The sequence below is a fragment of the Toxorhynchites rutilus genome, chromosome 3 (assembly GCF_029784135.1).
Source record: "Toxorhynchites rutilus septentrionalis strain SRP chromosome 3, ASM2978413v1, whole genome shotgun sequence".
Classification (NCBI taxonomy): Eukaryota; Metazoa; Arthropoda; class Insecta; order Diptera; family Culicidae; genus Toxorhynchites; species Toxorhynchites rutilus.
The window spans coordinates 207,645,976-207,660,360 of NC_073746.1; the positions used below are offsets into that span (position 1 = coordinate 207,645,976).

General features: G+C 36.6%; 2 protein-coding genes across 4 annotated transcripts in view; one reads left to right on the forward strand and one right to left on the reverse strand.

Moving 5' to 3' along the window:
- The window catches only part of LOC129779742 (neurobeachin-like protein 1), a 230,308-nt gene that overhangs the window by 81,535 nt on the left and 134,388 nt on the right, over window positions 1–14,385 (reverse strand). The gene's annotated exons all lie outside the window — the stretch shown is intronic.
- LOC129779744 (larval cuticle protein A2B-like) lies at window positions 12,141–13,227 on the forward strand. The gene is made up of 3 exons (XM_055787403.1): window positions 12,141–12,236; window positions 12,300–12,500; window positions 12,561–13,227. The coding sequence occupies exons 1-3, from the start codon at window positions 12,225–12,227 to the stop codon at window positions 12,864–12,866; spliced, it is 519 nt and encodes a 172-aa protein (XP_055643378.1). The 5' UTR covers window positions 12,141–12,224; the 3' UTR covers window positions 12,867–13,227.

Consider the following 14,385-nt stretch of genomic DNA (forward strand, 5'->3'; position numbering starts at 1 on the left):
GCCACTGCACTATCTATTTTGCAAGCACATACAAACCCGAAGAAAAATTGCGTATTGCTACAGTGCTACGCAATGATCATGCAAAAACAAAATAGTTTTCACTAGTTTCATTGATTAATTGGTTCCTTTAATTGTCTAAGAATTCAGAGATGAACCAGCCTTCGGCTGAAAATCTCTTTAATAAAGAAAGAAAAAAAGATGTCTAAGAAGTTTAAAAACACTCACGTGAATCCGATCCTAACTTCGTATCAATTTCTCGTAATAATACGTAAGAGTACGAATAAGCGTCTACGTTAGATACAATCATATCTGACTGGCCGACGAGTGTCAGCAAAAATTGGCCAAACCATCTCCGAGCCCTTTCGGGTTACGTCAGGCGTTCCTCAAGGAAATCACCTTGAGTCATATATTTTCGTGTTATACCTGAATGACATTGATTTCTTGATTGAGCGCCATAAATTGTCATACGTTGATGACTTCAAGCTATATCTTCCGATTCAAAGTGAAGCTGACGCTGAGTTCCTTCAGAGACGGATAAATACATTTGCGACGTGGTGCGAAGTGAACAGGATGATTCTGAACCCCACCAAGTGCTCGATAATCTCTTTCTCTCGTAAACGTTCAATGGTCAATTACGATTACAAGCTTAAAAGCATAATGCTACAACGAGTCGACTGCATCATGGATCTAGGAGTTATACTAGATTCGAGGCTCACGTTTCGCGACCATATCGCATAGGTAACATCAAAAGCATCCAAAGCTCTTGGCTTCGTTTCGTTCAACAAAATGCTTTAGGGATATATATAGCTTGAAAGCTATATATTGTGCTCTAGTCCGCTCGGTTCTCGAATATGCATGTGTTGTTTGGGCACCATACTATCAGAATGGAATTTTACGTGTGGAGGCCGTTCAGCGAAAGTTTGTGAGGTTTACCTTAAGACATCTACCGTGGAATAATCCTCATAATCTTCCAAGTTATGAGCATCGGTGCAATCTCATAGGACTTGAAACTTTACAGAATCGTCGAAATGTTGCAAAAACCTGTTTCATCTCTGACCTGATACTATCTCACATCGATTGTCCTGAGCTACTCCATTTGGTCGATTTCAATATTCAACGACGAAACCTACGGACACGCATTTTCATTCTAGTACCATTCTCACGCACTAACTATGGCTACAATGAACCTATGTCGAGCATGTGTCGCGAGTTTAATCGTTATAGTTTTCTCTTCGACTACGGACTGTCTCGTGCTTCACTCAGAAAACGCTACACCTCCGCACTTACACACTCTTTTGACAGCAATAAATTTTAAGATTAAGTTAAGTTCATTGTTAAATTTAGTTCCTCTAGTTTATAAGCATCATTAGGGTTATTATTGTACCCGTTGATATGCATATAATAAACAGAAGCAGCAACTGTGTGATAGGATCCAAGCTTGTTGGTACGCCATCCCGACCACCACGTGCTAGAAGCTGGTGGAATTCATACCGAAACGCATGAAGTGATGCGTAACAAAGGTTACACGACTAAGTACTAACCGTAGAAGCTTTTCACGGTATGAATTTTCTTTTTTTTTATCTTTTTACAATGAGTTTCGAAACCGGTCTTAATTTTTGTAGCATCATTTTAGTTGTTAAGTATGCTTAAAACGCATTTTTTAATAAATGACTAAATGACTAAATGTTTTAACTACAGATGTCATAAATTTCTTCGAACAATGCAAATAAATGATTAGAAATTGTATTGATATTTTTTTTCTCAAAGTTTTGTCACGGAGTAAGTTGAGAGAGACAACTCATCAGAGAAACACCTCTTTATGTCATCTTCTTCTTCGATATTCCTAGAGGCACTTCATGATCTTAACGTTGTATTACTTGCATCTTTTTCATTTCTACTTAGTTGAGATATCTATGCCAAAATTGAATGGATGGAATGAACATCAACATTTTTCTGGACTCTTGACTTTTAACCCTTTCGTTACGAGCGTCGTCTATAGATGGCATCCGCGCGAAGTCCTGTGTGTACGAGTGTCGTCTATAGACGACATCCGCGCGACGAGCTGTTTGTACGAGCGTCGTCTTTAGACGACATGAAATTCATACTGCTCTTCGATCACACCAGCGCGATGTGCATACTTTTCGGCGCAGTGCTCCGTACATTGGTAGCACTTCGGCGGAGCACACTGGCGTAATGAAAGGGTTAATATCGGTTACATGGTGTCCATTCTAGACGCTAAAGCAAACGGGTGCAATAGCGACACAACAAACCTGACCTACAGTAAACATATATTATATAACAGGGAGAGACAAAATAAGGCGAAGTCAATGGGTTTTTACCGGCCGTTTACAGTTGGAGTTGTTCTCCATAAGGCATATGGATAAAGCCGTCTGTCCCTCCTGTCGCTCCATTCAATGTTAACCGATGCAAGTGGTGCTGCATTGCTGCATGCGTGCTAACTAACTGCTGCAAAATATGATCTAGTTTAACCTCTGCGAGCACGTGATGTCTGCAGCTGATAGTAAAATGCAGCATACACGAGACGAGATGTGGACATGCGACAATAAGTCGATTTAGAAAAAAAGTAATAAATGAAACGCAACTGTGTAGGGTACGGTATGCGAAAGAACACATTGAAAAGTGCAGTTCGGCAAGGGTTTGGCCAATGTCACCTAAGAGCAAAAGTTTTATTCTTTCTCCTTCGTGTGGCAACATTCGATTGAACGAGGCAAATATAGGCGTTCTAATGGTTTTATTTTGTAGGTTAAATATAAATTTCAATTTTAGAGCACTTACTCGTTACCATGATAATGTTTCCTTTTCACAATTACTTGAATAAGTTCACTATCTTCACCATTGTTTGGAGAATTATTATCTTCTTCGCATGAGTACAAGCAGATTAGTAATGCGTAGGTCTCCTTTTGTCCTCAATCAGTTCAAACGATCCATTTAGCATGCCTTCACCTAATCTGTAACAGGTTGAAGTTTGTATCTCGTTCCACGTCGATAGAATTTTGCGTTTAAGCTTTTTAACACACAGCAACATACTGCTTGTTGTCTCCATATCATTCTCGTGCGATTTCGCGATCGGATTTAATTTAACGAACAAGCTGGCCAATTCAGAATTGACCACAGTGCAAGTCGAGAGAAACTTCTTTGACGAAAAATCTCCAGGTCAGAACCTCCGGCATGATAATGTGGAACGCGGTACATATTTCTTTCTTTCTTTCTTTCTTTGCTTTCAAGAGGCTTTAAACTTTGAAGTTCATACGCCTCTAACATATTTCTTTCTATTTGTCTTAACCAGTTAACTGTGGCGTCTCCATTGAAAAGTGCGCACAGTTTTGTGTTGCTAGAATCGAGCCATGACAAGTATATTCGTCAATCATAGCGTAAGATGCGCTGGTGAGATAATGTATAAAAAAATGGGTATATTTTATAAAATTGAAAATTTTATTGCTAATATCTACTTCTTTGGTTAACATAAGCATATATTACATACATATTTAAATAAAAATGCAATGAATTCATTTAAATATTATACATATAAAGGTAAGAATTCAAATTCTTGCTGTGGAGTGATATTCAGCAAAACAGAATATTATACACAATCGAACACCAGTAACGCGATTCCTTACTGATCTTAAGTTTTTGGCAATGCGAACAACTAAAAACATTAGCATCGCACATAAATAAATTCATTATGCGAACTGGTAAACTTTTTCAACCAATTTATACGAGGACACATGACATCATCACAAACTGTTTATATTATCTATTTGTTTGTTTTTTTCCGTGTATTAACATCTTGAAATTTGAAAATATGTTTTGTTTTCCTCAAAAAATACAACTTAAATAGCTAACGGTCACTGATTTACATGCACAACGAGTATAATCGTCAATCACGGTTAAATTCATTGGTGTGCCAATTACTTGTGTGTTTTGAGATGTAAAAGTTTTTAATATTAAATTTAATTTTTGAGTAAAATTTTTTTACCGTGTATTTTATGAATAGTTCATTGATTTTCCAACAACTTACGATTACGATTTTTTGAAGGAAAGATCAATGATTTTGAATACGCCCTTATCAAAAATCAATCGTAATTTAAGTTGGTCATATGACAATGACAATTATGATTTTAGGTAGTTTCCATTATAAGTACCAAGTTTCAAAAAAAATGGAGGGGGTCGGGTCGAAATTTGCTGTTTTTTATCGATTTGGCGTGGAATTGCTCTATACGCAAAATGCGGTTGATAGGGAGTTTGTATGCACAATTTGTTCTGGATGTTTTCGTTGGAAACAAATTGCGTATTTTTAGTTGACGCCGAAGTTTTAGTCTTTTAATTTTTTATTTTTTCTAGTAATTCAGTTGATTACACTCGTTGCGAAACTAGTTCTTTAACAAAAGAAGATTAGTTCTTTAACAATTTTTCGGCATTCTTTCAGTGCTTGGTTTTTTATGAGTGTGTAGCGTGCTTCATGTGTAGGAAGTGGAAATGAGATCCAGTTTAATTTACGAAATGCAAATAAAAAAAGCTATTTCTGGATAGACTCAATGCGTTCATGTACATGGATGTAACATTATTCCAGAATAGGCCTTACATATTAAGCAATTCCACCCCAAATCAGTCGAAAACTGGCTCTCTCCGATTTTTTTTTAACAAATCGCTAATTTTTGGACGCTCAGATTTCAAGATATCGTCACTGAGCAACTTACCCCTATGCCCTGCCCTACCCTACTTAGGATACGGACATAAAATTGATCTGGTATGTTGTTGCAGTTTCAATTCCGACGAAAATATCTTGAATGTTTATGTTCTGTTCAAAATTTCCAAAGTCTGATCATGCCACCTTAAATTTGGTGTATTGTTCTGGGTATATGTTACACAACAGAGTAAGATAAAGTGTTCTGGTTTCCGAATTAATATGAACTTGTTTTCAATTGTTTTAGTTTGTTTTATTGAATATACCAGTAAAAAAAAACTAGTTTAAAAAAAACAATAAAATAGTCAAATAATTCAAAGTTCATTTCTTTTTGGTTTCTGTCGTAGTTCCAATGAGGGCTATATGTTGCGAATGAGTCCGTCATTTTCAATGGTTTGGCTTCCTCTTTTCAGTTAATATCATTTCTTCGCTTTAGTCTGTGCGAAAGATAAGAATAAATGTGCAGCCATTCCATGCCAAACCGATATAGTGGTTTTGGATTTTCGGAAAAAGTAGTAGTTTCATTCCTTATCGCAAAATTTTTCAAAAATGACTTTTTTCAATAATTCATAACTTTTGAACTACTGAACCGATTTAGATGGCAAATATATAAAATTACAGTTACAGTTACTGAAGGCGCTATATTTTTTTTAATATTTTTTTTCGAATGCTGAAGTTTTTTTTCATATCATATCTCGAAATCGGAGAGATGTTTTTTTTGTTTTTAAGTTAAATTTTTTTCAAGGTAATCATGTTTTCAGTCAATATTTCTATGCGATTAGACTAGATCTATGCAACTAGAATCCAGTTTTTTCGAGAGTGTGATATTGCAAGGAAGAATATCTAATCGGCTTTAATTTGATATATCGAACGTATGAATCGGCTCAGTAGTTCAAAAGTAATAAATTTTTGAAAAAGGTTATTTTTAGAAAAAAGGAAAAAAAAAGATTTTTCGAACCATCGGTTAACTTCTATTTCAATCTATTTCAATAGTATAAAAAAATACGCATTTGCTTACTACAAATACTACATTTACATTTGCAAGTCATTCATGTGTTTGATGATGCTTATACTTGTTTTGTTTTCTGAATCTAGATTGCATACTATCATTTATTAGAATTCTCGGGTTGCCGCCACGATGTTTAATGAAATCTTTTGATATCAAAATAGCGTTCATCGAATCGTTGCAGAGCTGGATTCGAAGCTTTTTTTTTGTCCGTTTTCTGAAACTGTGATTTGCTTACGGAGTAATTTTACCGTTGGGGTACGGAGTTCATTCTCCAGATCCGGTATATTCCCATCGTAGAACCCTGGAAACGCCTCTAACACAACGTTAATGCTTGTCCTTTCGCTGTCCATTTTTCTGATAGTTTCTTCCGTTGCCATTCCAACCTAAAATTTTTTGCCACTTTTCAAATAATCTTCGAATTTCACAGCATTGGACATTGAAGCAACGTAAGATTCCGCGCAAATATTAATGAGAATGACCAAATAAAAATCTTCCAGCTCTTCATGTAGCATTGTGAATTCAGGTTCTTTAGCCTGGAACAAACGATTCAATTTGTGGATCTGGAGTGATCTTATGAAACTGATCAATTGTTGCATTGTAAATGTTTTTAAGATCAGTAGCACCAAGGGATACAGCGGCATGAGATAGTCATGCGTCGTCATACTTTGTTCAAATGTAATAAATTTCACACATGGAAAATATTTGTACTTTTTGACGAAAATCTGTACCCTGTACAGAAACTGTACCAAAAATATCGAAAAAATCTGTACCTTTCCAGATGTAACGGTGGCCATCTTGGATTTGCATATTTCATAAATATCTGTGTTTTACTAATCAAGTACATTCATTTGATACCCATATTGATGAGATTTTGATAAAATTTGTAGTCCGCCATTTTGTAGCGAGAAGAGATGAAAACCCGTTTCTTTCTTGTTGGTGTTTTTCGCAGTGAGTCTCCGTTTTATTTTAAGCTTTCGTTTAGGAACAGCTTGGTTCTTTCATGGCCCGTGGTTCATTCATAAGCCGGGGTTCATTAAAAAACTGTGATTCTTTTAAAAGCCGTGGTAAAGAACCTTTGGATTGTACGCTCGTTCTGACGAACCGCGTCAAATCTCTCAAGTAAGTTTAACAACATCAGTAGCCTGTGACCTAGCATTATCGTGCTGCAAAACTCGTGTCTTATCGTATCTTCCCCCAAATTACGGTTGTTTTTTTGGTAGGGTTGTGTTCGGTAGGGACCTATAACCTCCGAACCACGGAAGTCTATGATCACAGTGAATGAACCATTGGCGAGCCATCCATTCCAATCCATTTGATTAAGCGTATGTTTTAGAATGACAAGTTTGTGATTATACCTCGATGATTTAGTATTTCAATACCAACTATTTGGACTCATCTTATGATTCATTTGCTTGGTGCGTTAGTTTTCTGAATCAAACGCTGGTTCAAAGATGAGGAGGAATACTTGGTTGCTCATGAATAATGTAGTAGTTCAGCATACGGAAATGTAATTTTATTTTGTCTTCCCATAAATCATTCTAGAGAAAAAACATGACAATTATGTTTAATAATCGACATCGTGCATACTCTTGTTCTTAGCTCTGTCTTACTCGTTTGAATAGTGTATAGTATAGGTCAAGGTTAGAATCATTTTTTAAGTATCATTTCTACAATTTTGATGAATAATTCTATATCATAGAACAAACCCGAATTTATCCACCTCACGAGCAGTATAATCTGAGCTACTCCCATATGGGATTTTCAAGTTTAATCCTCTTATCCTTCCCATTCTCGAGTAATTTGATATGCGAGGTTTGATTCAATTAATCTAACAGAAACTGGTCAGCATCGGTCAGGAGAATAATCTTCATATAAAAAATCTAATGGGTTTCGAGGAATTTGCAAAAAGCAGAAAGTGATTCACATTTTCTTTAGACGGATATCAAAATTATAGAAAAAGAACAGAAGAACGAAAAGAAATTGAAAACGATGCTTTGTGAATGCTTTGCATTGATAGACTCATTTTCCTAATATTCTTTCATTCAACGTATGTCTTCAAACCAATGAAAATATCTATTACGTAAAAAACAATGGCCTTATTTGTTATAACTCTGCAATGTTGGAAAAACTTTAGTTATTATTTTATATTTGAAATATCAACAAAGCAATATTATAATTTTTAATTATTTATTAATACATTAATACATAATCAATGATAATGATAGTTCTTTCTAATAAGAGATTATTCATTATTGTTTTCTCACACTATTACACACTATTTTTGGGCCAGTGGCATCCATTGCCACTGTTGCAACTCTCTGTTAGTCTAATGCTAAAAATAGAAACACAAAATTCGAAAGTAGACCTTTCGCCATGTTTCAATGGGTGCTACAATTTTAATTCTTGATTGCATCCCATAGCGCATTTACCGAATCCAAATAAACAAATTAACGTCTTCTGGATACGTCACAATTTCGTTCTAAAAATGCCATCAGGTGGGTAGACGGATGTCACGACGGATTAATTCTTCCGGATTCTACACACATGGTCAAGCAAATGAAACCAAATTGGGCATATGGAGCAATAAATGATTTTATGGTGGTTAGACTCTCCACCCCCTCTCTGAGGGGGGCTGCTGTGTGGCATTAAACTGCCAATCATAGAATTACTCAACATGCATCATAATGATGTGAGAGTAACGACACACCATCCACTCACCCCTCAACCGTCGGTTTTTCGTTCGGTTCCCAACCAGTCCACTTCGTTGCTACACATCGTTCGTGTGGTGGGTAACAATAACCGAATGAAGTCATCATTTGCAAAGGCAGCGTTCTTGAGGTAAGTTGTGGCGGCAGTTGTCGCGCATTGGTTGACTCCAGATAAATGGCCAGTTCGCACAGCTGCCATACAAATGGAACACAAATTCCTGCATTACTCGAGAATTATTCAAGAAAATGAAACCAAATTGGGTATATTGAGCTATTAGGGTGTAATAAAGTGTAATAAATGGTGGTTAGACCCTCCACCCCCTCTCTAAGAGGGGGGGGGGGATGTACTACCATACAAATTAAACACAAATTTCCACATTACTCGGGGATTAATCAAGCAAATGGAAAAAAATTGGGATATTGAGGTTTTAGGGTGCAATAAATGATTCTATGGTGGTTAGACTCTCCACCCCCTCTCTAAGGGGGGTTTGCCATACAAATGAAACACAAATTTCTGCATTACTCTAGAATTATTCAATCAAATGAAACCAAATTGGGCATATGGAGGTTTTAGGGTGCATTAAATATTTCTACGTTGGTTACACTGTCATACAAATGCCATACAAATGAAACACAAATATCTGCATTACTCGAGAATTAGTCAAGCAAATCGAATCAAATTTGGCATGTGAAGGTTTTAAAGTGCAATAAGTGTTTCTATGGTGGTTAGATTCTCCTAAGAAATGGGAGGCGAGAACTAATCAAGCACAATTTGGGATGTGAGAGTTTTTGGGTATGAGAAATGTTTCTATGATGGTATGACACCCCTCCAAACATGACAATTGAAAATTTTCGGAAAACTCTGAAGGAAAAAGGGAAAATTCGAAAAATTAAATTCCCATATGTTCTACAATTACATGGTGACACGTGCTGTTAGTCCATTTGATGTTTACGTTTTGGTAGAAGTACTAGGAATTTTATAGTAAAAGGTAAATTCAACGGGGTCGATTAGAAGATCAATCAAACAGTTCTGCGATTGGACCCATGATTTTGCGCTTAGTAAGAAAACGTGAATGTTTGAAGGTATTGATAACAAAACCAACTTTTGGGCGGGACGAAGTTTGCCGGGTCAGCTAGTACAATATAACGCAAAATGTCGAAATTATTGTTGCAGAGCTTTACTCATAGCAATCTCTCGTGTTTATCATAAACAGCATTATATGAGCTGAAAAATGTTTTGCTCTGTCGTTCTGTGTTAAATGTCTTGCTCTGATGTTGATAGATCACATATATCAGAGTGACTATTTCCGATTGACACCTTTATTCGTTAATAATCTTTTTCAACTTTACTTTTCTCAAAATCAGTTTCTTCATATAATCATCATTGTCTATACTGATTCTCTATACTGATAATCAAATGTATGGACATATTATTTCAGATTCGAGCTCCAGTACCACTAATTGAGTCTAAAGATTAGGAATCGTGAACAAGGTTGACAGAGAAGTTTTGTATCCTTAATCACAATTATTGTTTTGTCCCCACACCTATTTGATTTCAAGATTTGATAATTATAGTCAACAAAACGTGCTGCTAGGACTCAAATATTAAAGACACTGCCCTGTGTCCTGCTCAATGTATTTGAACATAGTATGATTGTTATTTCTAGTTTCGCTCGTTAGACTAGCTCTGTGGTTTATTTGTTTGAACAATAGATGTTGCATTCACAGGTAGAAAAAAGTTTTTATCAATCTATTGTCAGAGAAAATTCCACCCCGCCGTTAATATGGAGCAAATTTTTTGACTTACAAGTGAATGTGTTCAGAAGAAATGATAATGTTCTCGCTGTTTGAGAAATCACATGTACACAGCCGTTTCTAGCTGATTGTGACTGCCATACAAATGAAACACTAATTTCTACATTACTCGAGAATTAATCAAGCAAATGAAACGAAATTTGGCATGTGAAGGTTTTAGGGCGCAATAAATGATTCTATGGTGGTTAGACACTCCACCCTCCTCTCCAAGGAGGGCTGCATTACAAATGAAACACAATTTTTTGCATAACTCGAAAACTATTCATGAAAATGCCAAATTAGGCATGCGAAGGTTTCAGGGGACACAAAACGTTTCTATGGTGAATAGACACTCCTCCTGTCTCACTGAGGGGGGAGGGGGCTGCCATACAAATGAAGCATACATTTCCGCATAATTCAAAAACTAATCAAGCAAACGGAACTAAATTTGGCATGTGGAGGTTTTATGGGGAAGAAACATTTCTAAGGTGGTTCGACACTCCTCCTGGAAACTGTATCCGGTCCATAAACTGCACAAATTTTATTGGCAGCTTGAGATGCATTTTTGCCTTTGTCATAGTAGTACTGTAAAATATGTCGGATTTTATCTTTATTTTGCTCCATATTTGCGACACTATAACTCACGAACGACTTAACCAAACAAAACACTGTCTAGGACTATATTATAGCGCGCAAAAATACCTTTCCAACAAGCTATAGTATGACTCGATACAATGAATACAACTAGAACTACGCGCTTACAACGACACCTCGTGGAAAAACCGCAGGACTTTTTCGACAGTCTAATACAATCTACAATCTATTCGAAATTTTTTAAACTTCACTCCACTCCCAGCGATATTGGTGGGATGGTCAACAAGAGATGCGTTTCTATTTAAAAAAAAAAAAGATCACTACTTTCATCTATTGTTAATTTGTTTGCCCAAGGGAGTCCTCTATTTTTTCAGAGAAGGTAAATGAATAAGGGAACCCTTGCTTGATTTATAATTCAATTAGATTTGATCGTTATATTTTTGAAGATTGCACAAGTTGTTCTTTTCCAAATATTCCGTCGTACTAGATTTTCTAATCGTGCAAAAGTCTATAAACAGTTCATACATAAGCACAAATTGAATTAAGAATATTGTAACCGATAATTTAACGATCTGTATCGGCTGTCAGACTTGTGACAATGACCTTCATATCGCATTGAAGTAACCCGCCCTGCGCTGTAATGTACATCTTAAAAACGGCTCGAGGCGTGTTGGCATTTCAACTTCTCACCTATCCAAACGCACCCTCTAGTCAAGCTGCACTTACAGACCAGTTCATGATGTAGTTTACATTCTGACCAATCCACCCTTCGACTTGTGTATTGATAACTAATACTTATTACAGAGACTAAAATACTAAAGCCAGCGAAAGGGTATTCATTATAACTGTTATGACTGAAAGTCAAAGGTGCACAAGAATCGCTCTGTTCTACATCAATATTTCTCTACCTATAGGCGTAGCATAACTTTAATTTGATCTACACGTTTGCGTGTTGCACTATGCGCTTTAGGTGCACTGTGGGTTGAGCAGGACGAGAACAATTCAATACACATGACATATGTACTCGATAAAAGGTTACATAAGAATGTATGGCAAGTTAAACTATATTCGATCATCGAGTAAACAGACAGCGCCCAATACGCAAGCACATTTTTATGTTGTACGGGGTGGCGTATGTTAACGAAGTCATATGAAAATTTTTGACTTTCACAGAAATTTAGCAGGCTCATAGTGATATTCGATTGAACAGCTTGAGAAAATAAGAATAAATGCTGTTTCTCGCTCTTGCGCTCACGTTAATTTTACCAAGCCGGGCCAGACTTCATCTCTTTCATATTGTGTACTGAAATGTTTCCAATCTGGATATTAGTTTAAAGTATAAAAGAAGGTTCTCGGTTCAAACAAACTCACAATCAGTTCGGCTTTGTAACAAACATCACATACGGGTTCTAAAATGGTGTTCAGAGTGAGTCTCGAATCAGAACGTGGAATATTTTCTCTGGAAGATTTAATTGTTAATTCATTATAGCTTGCTATTATCGCCACTATTGTGGCTGTGGCGAATGCCGTTGCTGTTGGATATCCTGCCGTGGCGCCATATCATGGCGCATATGCGGCACCATATCATGGTGCTTATCCAGCTATTGCCAAAGTAGCTGCCCCAGTCATTGCTAAGGCCGTTGATGACTACGATCCAAACCCACAGTACAGTTATAGCTACCATATTGCCGTTAGTATATAAAGATTACCTGTGTTAAACAATTTCATTACATAATCGAATCTTGTGCAGGACGCTCTGACCGGAGACAATAAGGAACAGCAGGAGTCTCGTTCAGGAGATGTAGTTACCGGATCGTACTCTCTGGTTGAACCCGATGGCACCCGTCGTGTTGTTGAGTATACCGCCGATCCAGTCAATGGATTCAACGCCGTTGTACATCGTCAGCCTCTCGCCGTTAAGGCTGTAGCTCCAGTTGCCAAGATTGCTGCCCCACTCGCTTATCCTGCTGCCCATGTCGGTTATCCAGGAGCTCACGTTGGATATGCAGGAGCCCACCTTGGATATCCAGGCTACGCCAAGGCCGTCTATGGCTAAAGCTAAAGCTAAAGTTTCTGAGAGCTCCCTAGAATTTCTCTCTATTCTATTTTCATACAGCAAAGTCATCAGTGTAGATTAGTCTTATTTATTCTTCGCTTGTCCCCGAACGTATCCGCTGCTGTATCTTCATCTTCTCTCTTTCATGCTATTCCATAAATTATTCCAAGCTCAACTGGAAGTTTGTACGAGAGACATTTGTAAATAGAAATCGTGTTGTTATAATTGAAAATTTCACGTGCGATGTGATGCTAAATGTGAAATCTCTCTCTTTGACTGTGTGACCCAAACAGAGTTTATAGGACTAGAATATGTAGTGTTTTTACATTACGTCAAATTATATGCAATTTCTATAAAAGAATTTATTGTTGAATTTCATTTCCGAAAACGCAATCCTTTTTTCCAAACTAGTTTTTTCTATCAATTCTCGCCTCATGAACCCATTAACGACCAAGCTGTAAAAATTATTTTTTTACGAAAGTCATTGGTGTATTTTCGATTATTGACGCTAAAAGAACTCCAATGTTCAAGAATTATTTTTTGCCCATCTTCCATTTTCCGGGAAATCGAACAAATCGAACATTGGCCGAAACCCGCACTTTTTTTTTTGCAAGTACAAACATACTGCAAACTAAAAGTCACTTCAATTAGCAAATATACGGTATTCATAAATGCATCAATTTTGGATTCCGGGAAGAACAAGAACAGGAGAATAGAGGTCTCTAAGTATAAACCCAGATTAATCCACCTAAGGTGACATGTGGCATTTCTTATTTCATGTAATTTTAACTTAATACTGGCAGGCTTTTTCTTTCAAACGAATACATATGTTGTTATTTTTATTGTTAACTGTGGAGAAATGTCAATGCTTAAATTTAGTCTCCCCAATTATCCATTTCCCGAAAAAATCGAGCATTTTCCAAAACCTGCGAAAGTAGAGTACTGCGCAAAAACAATGCCACAGAGGGTTGGGAGGTTATTAGTCGGTCCGACGGAAGAATATTCACATAAACAATCTCATTAGAACCCTCGTTACACGTACTGATCATTTCCTTCAGCTCCTCCACAAAAGAAATTCTACGGGCCGCCATCACCTAAGATTATTACGGACAAAAAATCACACAGATTTTCAATAATATTTGCTAAATTAATCTATATTTGAAAACATTCACAATTGAAAATGCAAGAATAAATGAAAAACCTTCCGTCTTCTAAAGTAAACAAATCAAAATGCACAGCGGAGGTTAGATGTGTTGGTGTCGATTCAGCAGAAAAAAAATGTTCGTTATGGCCAACGTTCGATTTATCGAACACTCAATTTCCTCGGCTGTTATTTTCCTGTATGTGGCTCAATCGAATGATTTTCGCTCTATATCATAATGTATGTCCTTTTATCAAAGCAATACTGTAGAAAAGTTCACACATTTCTGTATTTTATTGGGTTTTTAATTGAAACTGAAAACACCTTCTAAACATACTTGCTTTAAATCGAATTAATTATCCAATAAAGTTACTCACA